This window comes from Diabrotica virgifera, chromosome 2 (genome assembly GCF_917563875.1).
Source record: "Diabrotica virgifera virgifera chromosome 2, PGI_DIABVI_V3a".
Lineage (NCBI taxonomy): Eukaryota > Metazoa > Arthropoda > Insecta > Coleoptera > Chrysomelidae > Diabrotica > Diabrotica virgifera.
Genome location: NC_065444.1, coordinates 21626656 through 21640874, shown reverse-complemented (window position 1 = coordinate 21640874; position 14219 = coordinate 21626656). Strand labels below are relative to the sequence as shown.

Sequence of the window (14219 nt, the reverse complement as noted above, 5' to 3'; positions counted from 1 at the left end):
TGGTTCGAAAATTATGATCCCATTGTTTATATCTTTGCCGTAAATGCCGGTCAAATTTGACCGGTCGTATCTCAGGAACCACTCATCACAATTAAACGTTTTTTCTTCTAAGAGAATTGTCCTGCCGCTTTTTTTCCAATATTGTTTTCATCATTTACTTTAATTTAATATTTCCCGATATATTCTATTTGTTTATAAGCCAAAAAATTGTTTATAATTTTAAAATATTCCTGAGGCCGCTTAAATAGTCTAATTTCAATTATGTAAAGTACATTGGATAGGTACAGTGTCTTTTTATACAAAAATCATAGTTATTCTTATGTATCATAATTATTGTGGTTATTTTTAGCTAACAATTTAATTGTTGCTAAACTGTTCATTCAATTTCCATCGGCTTCTGGAATTAGAATCTATACGAAAAGAGCTTTTATATTACCAAGTTATTTAATTATTCACAAACAATTACTTATCTAAAATTTTAGTTGAAAATTAAAGATTTTGTTGGAAAAACCCGCATTTTCCGGGAAAAATTTTCGTCGAAGTAAATCGGGAAAAACACGCCTCTATGCAGAATTTAATTACGGTGAATTTTTATTTGGGTATTTCTGGAGTAGAATTAAAATCTTTGGAGCTATAGAGCAAAAATTGAAAAAACACGATTTTCGGGCGCCATTTTGTTTATAAAAAAAGTAGCACACTATCTGCGGACTTTGCATACCTATATTATTAATATATAGAATCATAAGATTCGATTCCAGCAATAAAATTGCTGGTAAATAACTTTTCCTTGTATTTTGCTAATTAGCCCAGAGTATATATATCTTTCTCTTCAGCCCTTCCCTGTTCCTTCACTGATTTTTCACAGCCTGTATCTGGTGTCAATTTCTCGGTCTAGCATTCCAGTTTCTGTTATGTAGGAGCCAAGGAATTTAAGTTATCCTGATTGCTTTTCACCAAGCAATTCGATATCCCCAATCATTCCCGTTTCTCCCATCCATATATACTCTGTTTTCGACCTGCTAATCTTTATTCCTACCTCGTCAATAGCCCTTATCTTACCCTCCAACTTCTCCTTCGACAGTTCTTTACTTCTTTACTTCCCTCCATTAATACGATATAATCCTCAAGGGATTTGGATTGAGCAAGGATACCGCTCCATGACCCTCTCTGATAGTTAAGAACCTTACTGCAAACCAAAATCGTTACCGAAAAAACCTTACTTACTTTTCCGGAACCCATTTCTCTCTCACACATCTTCAGAGTATTGGTCTAGGAACTCTATCGTATGCCTTCTCAGGAGCTCAAGAGCAATATCAAATGAAGCTCTCTTCTATTGTCGCCATATTTATCTAACAATTCCCTCAAAGCAAAGAAGGCATGCGTTGTCCTCCTTCCTGGCATAAATCTAAACCGTTCTTCTTGTATCCAAGTCTCTCTCCTTAATTTTTGCTTTACAAAGGGAGGTCTCTCCCAAATTGTCATTTTGTGTGACATTAACTTTATCCCTCTATAGTTTTTACAGTCCTGAATGTTCTTTCATCCTTATAGAGTGATATCATCGCTCTCTCCCTCCTTGCATTCTTTATTCCTCATATATCGCACTAACCATTTATCACAACATATCAACGCAAGAACACCAGTGGAGTGACACTAACTGAGAGTGTAATACCGAAGATTACGAGAGATGAAGATATCGAGGCTTTAAATAGCATGAAGAATAGTAAATCAGTAGGACCTGTGGAGGTTTGGAAGGCTTTAACAAAGAAAATATTGATCATTTTTCCCTTGCTATAGCAATGATAAATACCCTTTTCGTCTCTTCGCCTGTTACCAACTCTTTTTACAGTTTTGCAGACGAGCATTCCTTAGCAGTAGCTACAGCGCGCTTTGCTTTTCTCTTTGCTACGTTGTACGTATCCTTAACTTCCTCTCTTTTAGAACTCTCATGCTTATTTCTATTCTCTTTGTTCTCCTTAACCTTCTGCTACACTTCATCATTCTACCACCATAATAATAATAATGATTATTATTATTATTCTACCACCAAATTTCTTTGTCCCTAGCAGACCCTTCAATAGATGTTTTTCCTAGCACTTTCTCTAGCACCCGTACCACAACTTTGCTATTAGCTTCTTACCAGTCATTTAGCGTATTATTTTCCCCAATCTCTTCAAGAGCTCTATACTACCAAGTCTATGTTCAACCAGGACGCAGAAAGCTGGATGGTGATGATACCAAATTGGTAGAGTTCAGGCTGGAGAATTCATAGGCCGATTTGGAATTGGAGAGAGAAAACGGCGATGAACCAAGTTGAATTTGGGGCAGAACAAAAGGTTGTGATTACTAATACCCAGTTTAATCCGTCATGTAGTAGATTATATACCTGGAAATCACCGCGGACTACTCCAGATCATATAATAAAAAATCAAATAGATTATTGAAAGATAACTAACTGTAACTCTATAATATCAGTCAAGTTATACTTAGAAGCCAACATCAAATCAGACAATAACCGACAAAAAAAAAAGAGTGCAAAACATTATTTTCAGGAGAACTTGCATAAAGGTTATTCAACCGGGTGATATAGAACAAAAACACGAAAAGTTACATAGAATTTCACAAGATATACAAGAGAATTTCGACAAATTTTCTTGGAGGTTGGATATCATCATCACTAACTTCACTCTATCTACCGCTGCTCTGAAAAGTTCCATAAAAATGCATTTAAATCAGTCCCTTAAAATCTTTAACCATTACACTCTCCTTCTTCCTATACTCCTTCCTCCTCTTATCTTTAACTGTATTATCAGTCTCAGGCCCGGTCCTAGGGATTTTGCCGCCCTGGTCAAAATCGGCGATCGCCGCCCCCCTTGGTAGGCCCATGACTCACAATCTTCCTTAGCGATCGCCAACTTACTCGTAAACCACGATTGTATTTTTATTGATGTGTGCTTTGTGCTGAATTATTTAATACACTATTTTCCACTTTATTTGAACGATACACGCTTAAAAACACTATATTTACAATATTTTTATGAATTTTTACTACATTGCTATACATTCATTACTCATGACTTACATCCGAATCGAGGTTGTAGGTACCAAATCTAAAATTTTATTTTTGATTTGATCATGGAGGAGCTGAATAATTTCGTTTTGAATACGTTTTCCCAACTAGTGATGCTGCTTGTTACTACCATTTGTTGTTCTCCTAATGTGCTCTTGTAAAACAGAATCAAATATTCTACAGAGCTTAACAAGCTTTAAAATATTACCACTGTTGTGATGAAAAAGTTGATCAGAATCGGCCCTCAATGGAACACACTGTTATGCTGAGAACTGTATTATTGGTATAAGTCGTTCTATTATATTTGTCCTATGACGAGTTTCTGAATTTGTAACTTTTTGTGTTTCTTAGTCTATTCAGGTTTTGCCTGACTCTAGTCTAATTGCTAGTTCTACCCACTGTCGCTGTGACTGTGGATGAGCTGGAGATTTAGCGTGGCAGGACAAAGCTTCAGCCATATATTTCCAAAAACAATACACAGAATTGTTTGCGTTAGAATAAATTAACCACTCTCTCAAGAGTTTTACCATTGTACATTTTGTAACTGTAATATTTAGTTGTAAATCTGCGATCTAAATTATCTTTCGGGTACAACTGAGCCTCTGCAATGGGTAATTTTGGCGGGGGGCCTCCTGTTACTAAAGTTGTTCTAGCAAAATCATTAATTTTATTGGACCACTTTACTGGATCAGAATCAATAATAGCATTGTTACAGTAGTGTGACAGTAGTAGTGTCATCACTAGCTGACGTAGATGATTGTCCTAGATAACTGATGATTGTCCTAGGTGACCGAATTTGGACTGGGGGCGGTATCAGACGTAGATGCTGATGATAGTCCGAGGTGACTGTCGTTGGACTGGGAGGGAGCGGCAGTAGACGTGGATGCAGATGGTCTGGGTAAATGTTATTAGTAGGGAGCGGATTTTATGCTAAATGCATATTGCATGCATATTTCGCATATTTGAGACCTTTACTAAATTTTGCATATTAAAAAAAACATGCATATTTTGTGCATATTTAAAAACATTTAAGTCCAAAAAAAAATTTTTTATTTTATAATTCGACACAAAATATTTCCCCCCACAGGCTGTTCTATTAATTCGAGAACTACCTGAAGAGAGACTGCTCATTCTCTGCCTTTTCATTTTCTTCTTAGAAAATACCCGATCTTTACACAAAGTATTTAATACTTGTAGTGCTTATAATACGCCGTTATAAAATAATGATTGTAGGATGTTAAATTGATGAAGAATGGTTTACCTGGAAATCCAAATTTTATTTACTTTTATTTATTATATTTAATAGGTACCTATAATAATTCTGGTGATCCTTTTAAATCCCCTATTGTTAAGAGAATTTACACCTTTAACCATAGTTTTACGATTTTCTAACGGAAATTATTAACGGAACATATTAGGGGTGAATTCCCTGATGTAAATATACTAATAAGTAGCGTAAAAAAAGGAACAGGAACAGATTACCTAATGTACCTTTACCTCCCGACCCAGTACTGACTAGGTGGGGAACTTGGTTGGAAACTGCAATTTTTATGCTGAAAATGTTGTCCCAATTAAGGAATGCTTTTAGAATTTAACGCCGAAGACAGTGCTGCTATTATAAAGGAATAAAGGCACAACATATTGTTAAAACAACTTCATTGGCAAATCAGTTAACTTTTATCAAGACGCATTATAGTTTTATAGTAAAAACCATAAATAATTTAGAAAAGCAGAAAATATCTTTAACAGAGTCCGTCGAAATAGTTAGAAATTTTAAAGCAAACATTTCAAAAGTTCCCAGTGAAATCGGCAATTCAGTTAAAAAGAAATTAGAATTGGTTCTAGAAAAATGGCTTTAAAACTTTGGAGGACATACGCGAAATTTTTAATGGAAATTTTGAAATTGATTTTGGTGCAGAATTTTCGGCTTTAACAATATTTTAAATACGCCGCAATTACTTCTGGTGATGTTGAAAGGAGTTTTTCAAGTTATAAAAATATTTTATCTGATCAAAGAAAATGTTTCCTCGTAAAAAAATTGGAAAAATAAATTGTAGTGAATTATAATCGAAGATATACATATATAGTGATATTGTTGTTTTATTTTAAATAGGAGAACTTGCAACTATTGGTATCAGTTTTTGTAACAAATGAGAATAAATTGCATCTATAAAAATAATGATTTTATTTAAAAGATAATAAATAAGTTTGTCGCCCCCCCCCTCCTATAAAGGACCCACTAAAAAAGAATAGAACAAAAAATTTGTGGTTTCTCGAAATGCGCATTTTTTGAATTTTTGTGCATATCTTGCGCATATTTCGTAATTTTTTACTGCATATATATGCGCATATTTCCTCAAAATTGATCGCATATAAATCCGCTCCCTAGTTATTAGACTCAAAGGGAGCGGTAGCAGCTGTATGTTCCCTAGGTTGAGCAATATATTTTCAGCATGAGTGTATAACTATTATAAAAATTTACTTATGCAAATTCTAAGCAATATGTTTCAATCTCATTCTTTGCTCTCTTTTTTCTGTACTAACTACCAGAAAGACGTTTTCTGCCTCCATTATTGCACTTACACAATTATTTTAAATACACTAAACACTTAATAGTATCCTGACGCACACCGGTACGGAAACTACACTGTACAACAATTGATCTAAACTGATTTAAAAACTAAACACAGTAAAAATACCTACAAGCCTATACACTGAAACGAAATACAAAGACACAATAAAATTGTTACCGGCACATGTATGATCTATGGAAACTTGGTAAAAGGCTACGAAAAGCGCAAGTCAACAGATATCAGTTATCAGTCGGTACTACTGCACCTGAACCATAAAAACAATCCTGGGAGGGGTGGGGACGGGTAGTTATGATCCCACTATCCTTATGCGATGAAGAAGAAGGCGATGTTGTGGATTTCCCGTCGAATGAGCCTTGCATTTGTTTCACTCATTTATTTCTGGTTTTTACATTTGCATTTTTGCCGCTCTTGTTCACAATATTGAATTTTTATAATATTAAAAACATAGGTTATTATTTCTTCAATTTCAAAAATTTGCTCTTCTCTAAAATTTGCCGCCTCTACATTTGCCGCCCTGGGCGGCCGCCCAGTTCGCCCACCCCTGGGGCCGGGCCTGATCAGTCTTAGCAGTTCATATCGCTGTCCCCTCATTACGTGCCCCAGATATTGTAACATTCGTATTTTTATTGTGTTTATTATTTCGTATTCTTTGCCCATTTCTCGCAATAGTTCCATGTTAGATTTCTTCTGTGTCCATGCTATTATAAGCGTCCTCCTGTAACACCACATTTCAACTGCTGTAGCTTATTTATGTGTCCTTGCTTCAATGTTCAGCTTGTCCATACTGCAGTATCGAAAGCACGTAGCATCTCAGAGCTCTTATTATCAGTTGGAAAATAAGGTCTTTGTTGCAGAGAATTGTTTTCATTTTTACAAACGCGTTTCTTGCTACTTCTATCCTGGCCCGTATTTTTGTTGTTTGACCATTATTGTCGGAAATCCAGGTTCCTAGGTATGTGTATTTATCAACCTTTTCTATCGGTACATTTCCCAAATGTATGTTTGTATACTTGTTTTCTTTGTTATTATCGTGTATTTGGTCTTTTATATTCATTTTTAGTCCATATTTTTCACAGAAACTGTTTGTTTTGTTTAGCAGTAATTGGAGTTGACCAACAGAGCTTGCCATAATCACGGTGTCATCTGCATATCTTATGTTGTTAATAGATTATGTAATTATTGTAATTATTATTCCTACACTTTAAGATAGTAATGCTTCTTTAAAAATCTATATTAAAGGCTTCACTATATTCATTAAATAGTAATGGAGACATAATACATCCCTGACGAACTCCTCTGCTGATTTCAATTTCTGGACTGGATTCGATGTCTATTACAATTTGTGCTTTTTGATTCCAGCAAAGGTTTGGTATTATGCGTAAGTCTCTTTTGTCTTTGTCTTTAGATTAGAATTTGGACTATTTTTTGGATATGGCGAAAAAAGACAAAAGTTCAAATACCAGGACACATTATCATACTAAACCAAATGGATCAATAAAAAATAACCAAGGATGAATGACTAAGAGAACAAAGTAGGAAATACAGTTATTGCAATACACAATGCACAAAAAAGTTAAAGAGCTACAGGTTGATATAAACTTGGTGGAGTCAGTTCCTGGATTAAAAATAAAGTTAAATAAATGGCAGAGGTCACTAAGGTTTCTTTTCTTGGGTTTATTAAAAGTTCGCGATGCTTGATAAAATCTCGCCAAAGGCCTTGTTAACATTCGTAATATATTAATAAGAGAACAAAATGGAAAAACATCGAATCACATTCATGAATCGTTTGTTTGAAACCAAAGCCCGGTTTTTAATTGTTATGGGTCAGTAATTGAACAAATAAATTATTAAACGGCCTCTTTGGCCGTTATTAATGGTCCAACAACAGTTGCTAGCTTTACCAACGTGGTTATTATGTAATTATCAGTTAGTTTTAATCTCGGGTTAAGCAAACCTTTCAGGATTGCCAACAAATTACTGTACAGAAAACACACCTCTCTCAGTCTCGGTTCAGAATGAGGTTTTTACCCATTGGGTAGAGATGGGACGTACTGATCTAATTACACCTGATTTGAAAGAAGCATGTAAGTGTTAAAACAGATACATAAAGGGACAATTTGGCAATATTAATATTGATTAAACTCTTAATCTCCATCATCTCTAGCTTGTGCTCACTGACATTTTAATGGAATCTTACCAAAAAATACGAAAATATTGCGAGAAAGAATAAGAAATATAAACACAACAAAAATAAGAAAGTTGCAATATATGGGACATGTAATGAGGGGACAGCGGTATGAAATGCGCTAAGAATGACAAAATAAAGGAAGAAGATGTCGAAGGAGTATGGGAAGAAAAAGAGTGTCATGGTTGAAATACACTGCGCGTCATAAAAAACGGGCACCCCAAAAAATAGGTCATGTTTGATATCTCGTATCTCCTAAACCTGTCGTCCGATTTAAGTAATTTTTTAACATGTTATAGCCTTATTCTTTAACAATATCGCTGTAATGATATTGTTGCTAAACAGGTAAATTTTCATTGTATACCGGGTGTACGAATCAAACTGTGTTTTTTTCTCAAAGTTCGCAACACCCTGAGGAATATTCTAGCATTTTTAAAATACTGAAATTAAAACCCAATTATAGCCTCAGGTTTTCTTAACATTCTGCATTTTGATTCATTCGCTTATGTTGCATAATACAGAAGTTATATAGGTGCTTAAACAACTAGCCATGTTCTTCATCAGTACAGGGTGTTTCTAAATAAGTGCGACAAACTTTAAGGGGTAATTCTGCATTAAAAAATAATGACAGTTTGCTTTATAATCGTATGTCCGCAAATGCTTTGTTTTCTAGATACGGGATGTTGAATTTTTTCTTACAAACTGACGATTTATTTATTACTTTAAAACCGGTTGAGATATGCGATTGAAATTTGGTGGGTTTTAAGAAGTAATTATTGCGCATTTTTTGACGTACAATTAAGAATTTTATATTCACCATTGGCGTGCATACGGGTAATATGATCGGTCTTTTTACCCGTATGCACGCCAATGGTGAATATAAAATTCTTAATTGCATGTCAAAAATGCGCAATAATTATGTCTTAAAAACCACTAAATTTCATTTGCATATCTCAACCGGTTTTTAAAGTAATAAATAAATCGTCAGTTTGTAAGAAAAATATCAACATCCCGTATCTCGAAAACGAAGCATTTGCGGACATACGATTATAAAGCAAACTGTCATTTTTTTAATGCAGAATTCCCCTTAAAGTTTGTCGCACTTATTTAGAAACACCCTGTACTGTTGAAGAACATGGCTACGTTGAGTTCGTGAGTCTTTACCCGTGCGTCATCATTTAAAGCATACGAAATAACTCGGAAATCTATTTCACGCAACAGCAAGTGACAGAAAGTGGCTGCTGTTTCGATTACGGGTTTTATTATAAAATTTGACGTTATCAAATATATAGAATGTCAAATGTAAGTTTTGCTTCAAAATTTTTGTGCAGAATTACAGCTACATTTGAAGTAGCTTAATAATTTTTTTTATTATTATTGAGTAATAAATAAATAAACAATTTATAAAAAAAATTCAATAACATATTTTATTTTTGTTATTCTATTCACTTTGACGGAAACCTAAACACAAGCATTTCTTTACTGTGTGAATGACGTTACCTTTGTATGTTTTTAATATTAATTGCCAAAATATAATTACTTACCTTAAAATTTCAAAGCCCAATATAAAATTAGTTGTGAAAACAACTGTTTGTGTAATATAAAGAAACTTCAAAACGCAAAAATTCGACAAAAACCGCAAAAAATTCAACTGACTGACAGCCACAAAAGTAAACAAAGCAGAAACGTCAAACAAATTGTGCTTAAAATATGAAAACATACCGAATCGGCTTTTTTTGTACCTATTTCTTTTCAATGCACTGAGTCTAGATGGTTCATAAAATAACATGTGTTTTTACTTAATAATAAACGGCAGCTGGTTTGTCATGAGTTTCATGCGTGGAAGAGAATGATGCTAGATAAAAAGTATGTGTTTTATCTCGCCAGGTATTAATGACGCACGGGTAAAGACTCGCGGACTCAACTGTAGTTGTTTAAGTACCTAACTTCTGTATTATCCAACATAAGCAAATTAATCAAAAAACAGAATGTTAAGAAAACCTATAAGGCTATAGTTGGGTTTTAATTCCAGTATTTTAAAAATGCTAGAATATTCCACAGGGTGTTGCGAACTTTAAGAAAAAAACACAGTTTGATTCGTACACCCGGTATAAAATGAAAATTTACCTGTTTAGCAACAATATCATTACAGCGATATTGTTAAAGAATAAGGCTATAACATGTTAAAAACATTACTTAAATCGGACGACAGTCTTAGGAGATACCTACGAGACATCAAACATGACCCATTTTTTGAGATACCCGTTTTCTATGACGCGCAGTGTATTTAAGGGACTTGTTTATGTAGTTCAATAAAAATGCTCTTCAAAGCAGCTGTAGATAGGGTAAAGAAAGATAGTGATGATGATATCCAACCTCCTATTGCTCTTGTCTTGAACTCTAGCAATTAGTGCTAATGTAAGTTTACCGCTGAATATTCCACACCTACTAAGCTTCAACAACAAAACTATTAATGATATTATCATACAATTTCTTAAAGATTCTAAAATAAAAATTTAATATGACATCTTTAACTTTCAATTCAAATATCTGTGGTAAAAAGTTTATCTATTGCCATCTCCTCTTTTTGAACACACACACAACCTCCTATTGAAAGATGGCACTTAACGAGAAAGAAGTTTCTTAGTGGGAGCTCGGTAACACTCTTCTTCTTTACCATTAATCCTAATATTTATCATTGATTATTCTTATTTGGAAATTACTCATTCTACTGTATAATGAGTTCATGAGCTGCTGAAGTTTTTAACACCATCTATAAGTTTTGCAGGTGGTTTACAAACTTTTTTTTGGTGTATCTAATTCTTGAAGTTTAGGAGTGTTTTGTTGAAGAAGTAATGATGTATCCATTTTTTTGTCTTACGGTTTTCTCTAATTCACTTGGTTAGTTTCTCTAACCCACTCGGTTTTTACAACCAAATCTTCTTCATCGGTGAAATATTCTAGTTACGTTCAATATTTTTTTCTTTCTATAGTTAATTCTGCAGTAATTTAAATGCTTGTAATGCAATCTAGTAATGTAGTAATTACAGCGGTTGGCATGCGTTGGCATCTCAGGAGTCATGAGGACCACGTCTCTTGATGTTCTGTTGAATTTACCTCCTCTACATCTTATTGTAGAGCACGAAGCCATGAGGGTAGAGGGTAGCCTATCATCTCAACTGCTGTGGATACTGGTTGATAATGAATGGGAGCATTGGATAATGGAATGGACCATTGTGATATTTGGAGACAAGCTATTGAGTGTTGTCCTATGCTCTCTATGGTACAGGACAGCGTGGCTCTTCAATTTGAGTTCCCATCCTCCTTCTTGGTTCAATTTCCTGACTAGGATGATACGACAACCCACACTAATCCATTGGAGCGGGCTCACCTGGTTCACAGAATGGACGAGCGGGTATGTGATGGAGTGTATGGTGGTGGAGTCGGATTTGAGTCTAGCCAGGCTCTCGGCTCCCATGCATCAGTATTTCAGTCCGAGATCTTTGCGATCCTGGTATGTCCTCAAGAGATAATAGCTAGAGCTCGCTCAGGCAGAACCACATCTATCTGCTGTGACAGTCAAGTAGCGCTAAGTATTTTGGAATCTCCCAAAGTCAGCTCTAAGCTCTGGTTCTTGGGTGTAAGAAAGCACTGGCTCATGTTGACTCGCTTACAGGTGTGAAAGGGAACGAACAGGTTGACGCCCTGGCAAGACGGCACTCATACACTCTACCTGTGGAACCAGAACCTGTGATTAGGATACCCTTCAGTACTGGTCGGAGTAGCCTCAAGGAGCTTTTATTGTGGAGGTTCCAGGACTCCTAAGCCACTTGTTGAGGTATCATCTAGGTTCCAAATAGTGGAGCCATTCAAAAGCCTTACAGCCTAACTTCTTTTTCTAGACTGTAGACGATGCTCTCTGGTGGGCAGTATGCTTATCGACCGCTGTAGACTCAGGAGGCACCTTCATCTGCTTGGATTGGCGGATGGCCCACGGTACCGTCTGTGTGATGGAAAGGAGGAAACCTCATATGTACTCTGGAAGTGCGCAGCACTGGTCTATCTAAGGTGGTAGATCCTGGCTTCCCCCTTTAAGTAGCCGAGCCAAGTGAGGGAGTTACCCCTAAACAGACTTTTGGCTTTCTGTGAGGCCACAAGGTTACTACAGAATTATACGTTCGGTACGACAGAATGTCAGATTTGCAGCCACCTAGCTGATTCTAGCAGATATAGCAGCCCGGAGTAATCTGGGCCCCAGGTTGCTCCTTCGAAGACCAGGTTCTTATGAACCTAGTCTTTATGATAGAAGTGACAGAATTGGTCCGCCTTAGGAGGTCTAAGTCGGTCTAAGTGTCTAAAGGGCTCACAAGTGGTCCCTGCCTCTATGTACCATAACCACATCTAAGAAGGGAAAAATTTTTTTTTAAGAATCATGTATTGCCCATCTCTATACTCTGCTTGTTTTAATAAATAACACGCTAATTCCTTAGAGAATCCTCTTGTAAACGCTTTACTGATGTTTTACTGAGTTATTCATTTTTAATAATTTAATACTACGTTATTACTCAAAAATACTTTGTTACTGAATCGATTAAACGCATTTTGATGAAAAACTGACACTAATAACACAAATGTTGAAACAGAACAGTGGAAACATTAGCATAAATAGATGGCTGCGTATCAAATACGTAAATCAAGCAGAACATCAAGCTGAAAAAGCTGTAGTCCAAGCAACCACCTTTCATATTTGAAGTTACCAATGAAACAAAAATATCTTATTACAAATGGATGGAAGATCATCGTCAACACCATTTATAGATTAATGATTAAAATAATGGCTGAAAAGAAAACTTCTTTTTACTTATCGTTCGCAAATATCAATACTTATAAGGCAAATAGGTATTGATAAAATCCCAAAAATCTATCAAAAACTAAATATGGGACATAACACTTAAATAAAAATATAAGACAAAATGCTTATATCAGAAAAATGCGTTTATTGTTATTTGAAAATACTTATAATACCATAAAAATGTTTGTTAATAAATTTAAGTAGGTACCTGGGATGTTGGATCAATAGTAGCCTAAATCCTGATCTATAGAAATAAGATCGAGAATAGAACATGCCAGAAAATCTTTCGAAAAAATCAAAAGACTGCTATACGATTCTCGAATAAAACTCCAAATTCGACTACGTTTATCAAAATGCTACGTCTGATCGAGTCTTCTCTATGCAGTTGAAACGTGAACCCTTAAAACAGCAACCGTAAATAAATTGGAGGCATTTGAAATGTGGATCTACTGGAAATCCTCAAAATTTCATGGACATCGCACACGTCAAACGAAGAAGTGCAGCATTGAATAGGCAAGGGAAGAGAACTTTTCAACACAGTGAAAGTTAGAAAAACATCATACCTAGCCCACATACTGAGAAATAATATGTACCAATATGCTCAATAGTCCATTGAAATGTTACATTTAGTGTGCATTTCTTAGAGGAGTCAATTTTATTTTTTTAATGTGTAGGCGGGTTCAGTAGAAGCTTAAGTTCAAGTTTTTGGGGTTGAGGCCCTTGTCCCCCGGCCGCCATTTTGGAAAAAGAGGTGCAAAGGGCTTTCACGCTGTATCTCGTAAACTAGCTACCCTACAGAAAATTTAATTTCACATAAAATGAAGCAAATTAAATTTTATACAATTTTATACCTATTACTATTTATCGTAAAGTGACCAACAAAAAAGTTATAAACAAAAATAAGAGAAAATTTTGTGAGAAATTTTCTTTTGGAGGTTATAACTTTTTTTACGTTCATTTCACAATAAAATAACATCATAGCGATTTTGTAGAGGATTTTTCAATAAACAATTTTCACTATAAAGTTGTTTAATTTTATTTATTATCTAGGTTTTACAGCGCTCCAAACTTGACCAGATTCTCGAATTCTCGTAGAAAAATAATGCTTTTCTATCTATTGTATATTAGACGAGCGGCATTAACCGTTATGCCAACCACGAAAATCAAATTTAAGATGAATGATCAATTTTGGTCTATTTTTATGTTTTCGAGGTCGCTGAATCCGAATATGAAGTTTATTTTTATCTAGAGTTGGTGGACAATGTTAAAAAAATAAATTTTATACAAAAATGCCAAAAATCATATTTGATGATTTTTCAAATTTACCTCGCTGTATCTTTGGTCGCTGTAAATATTTCCTTTTAAAAATTTTACTGTATCATCTTTGAAGTATGTAGATAACAATGCAATTTGTCCAAAATGTTTAAACACATTAAAACAGGAGTTGTTAATTTATTAACATTTTGTCATCATATTTCGTTAGTTTCATTGTAAGGCAGCTGATGGAAAAATACAGGAATA

General features: G+C 34.9%; 1 protein-coding gene across 1 annotated transcript in view; it reads left to right on the top strand.

Moving 5' to 3' along the window:
• The first annotated feature begins 7702 nt into the window (after positions 1-7702).
• The window catches only part of LOC126880659 (leukotoxin-like), a 48440-nt gene continuing 41923 nt past the window's right edge, over positions 7703-14219 (top strand). The window contains exon 1 of the mRNA XM_050644712.1: positions 7703-7745. Within this exon, the coding sequence (XP_050500669.1) occupies positions 7703-7745 (43 nt within the window). The remainder of the gene's footprint in view (positions 7746-14219) is intronic.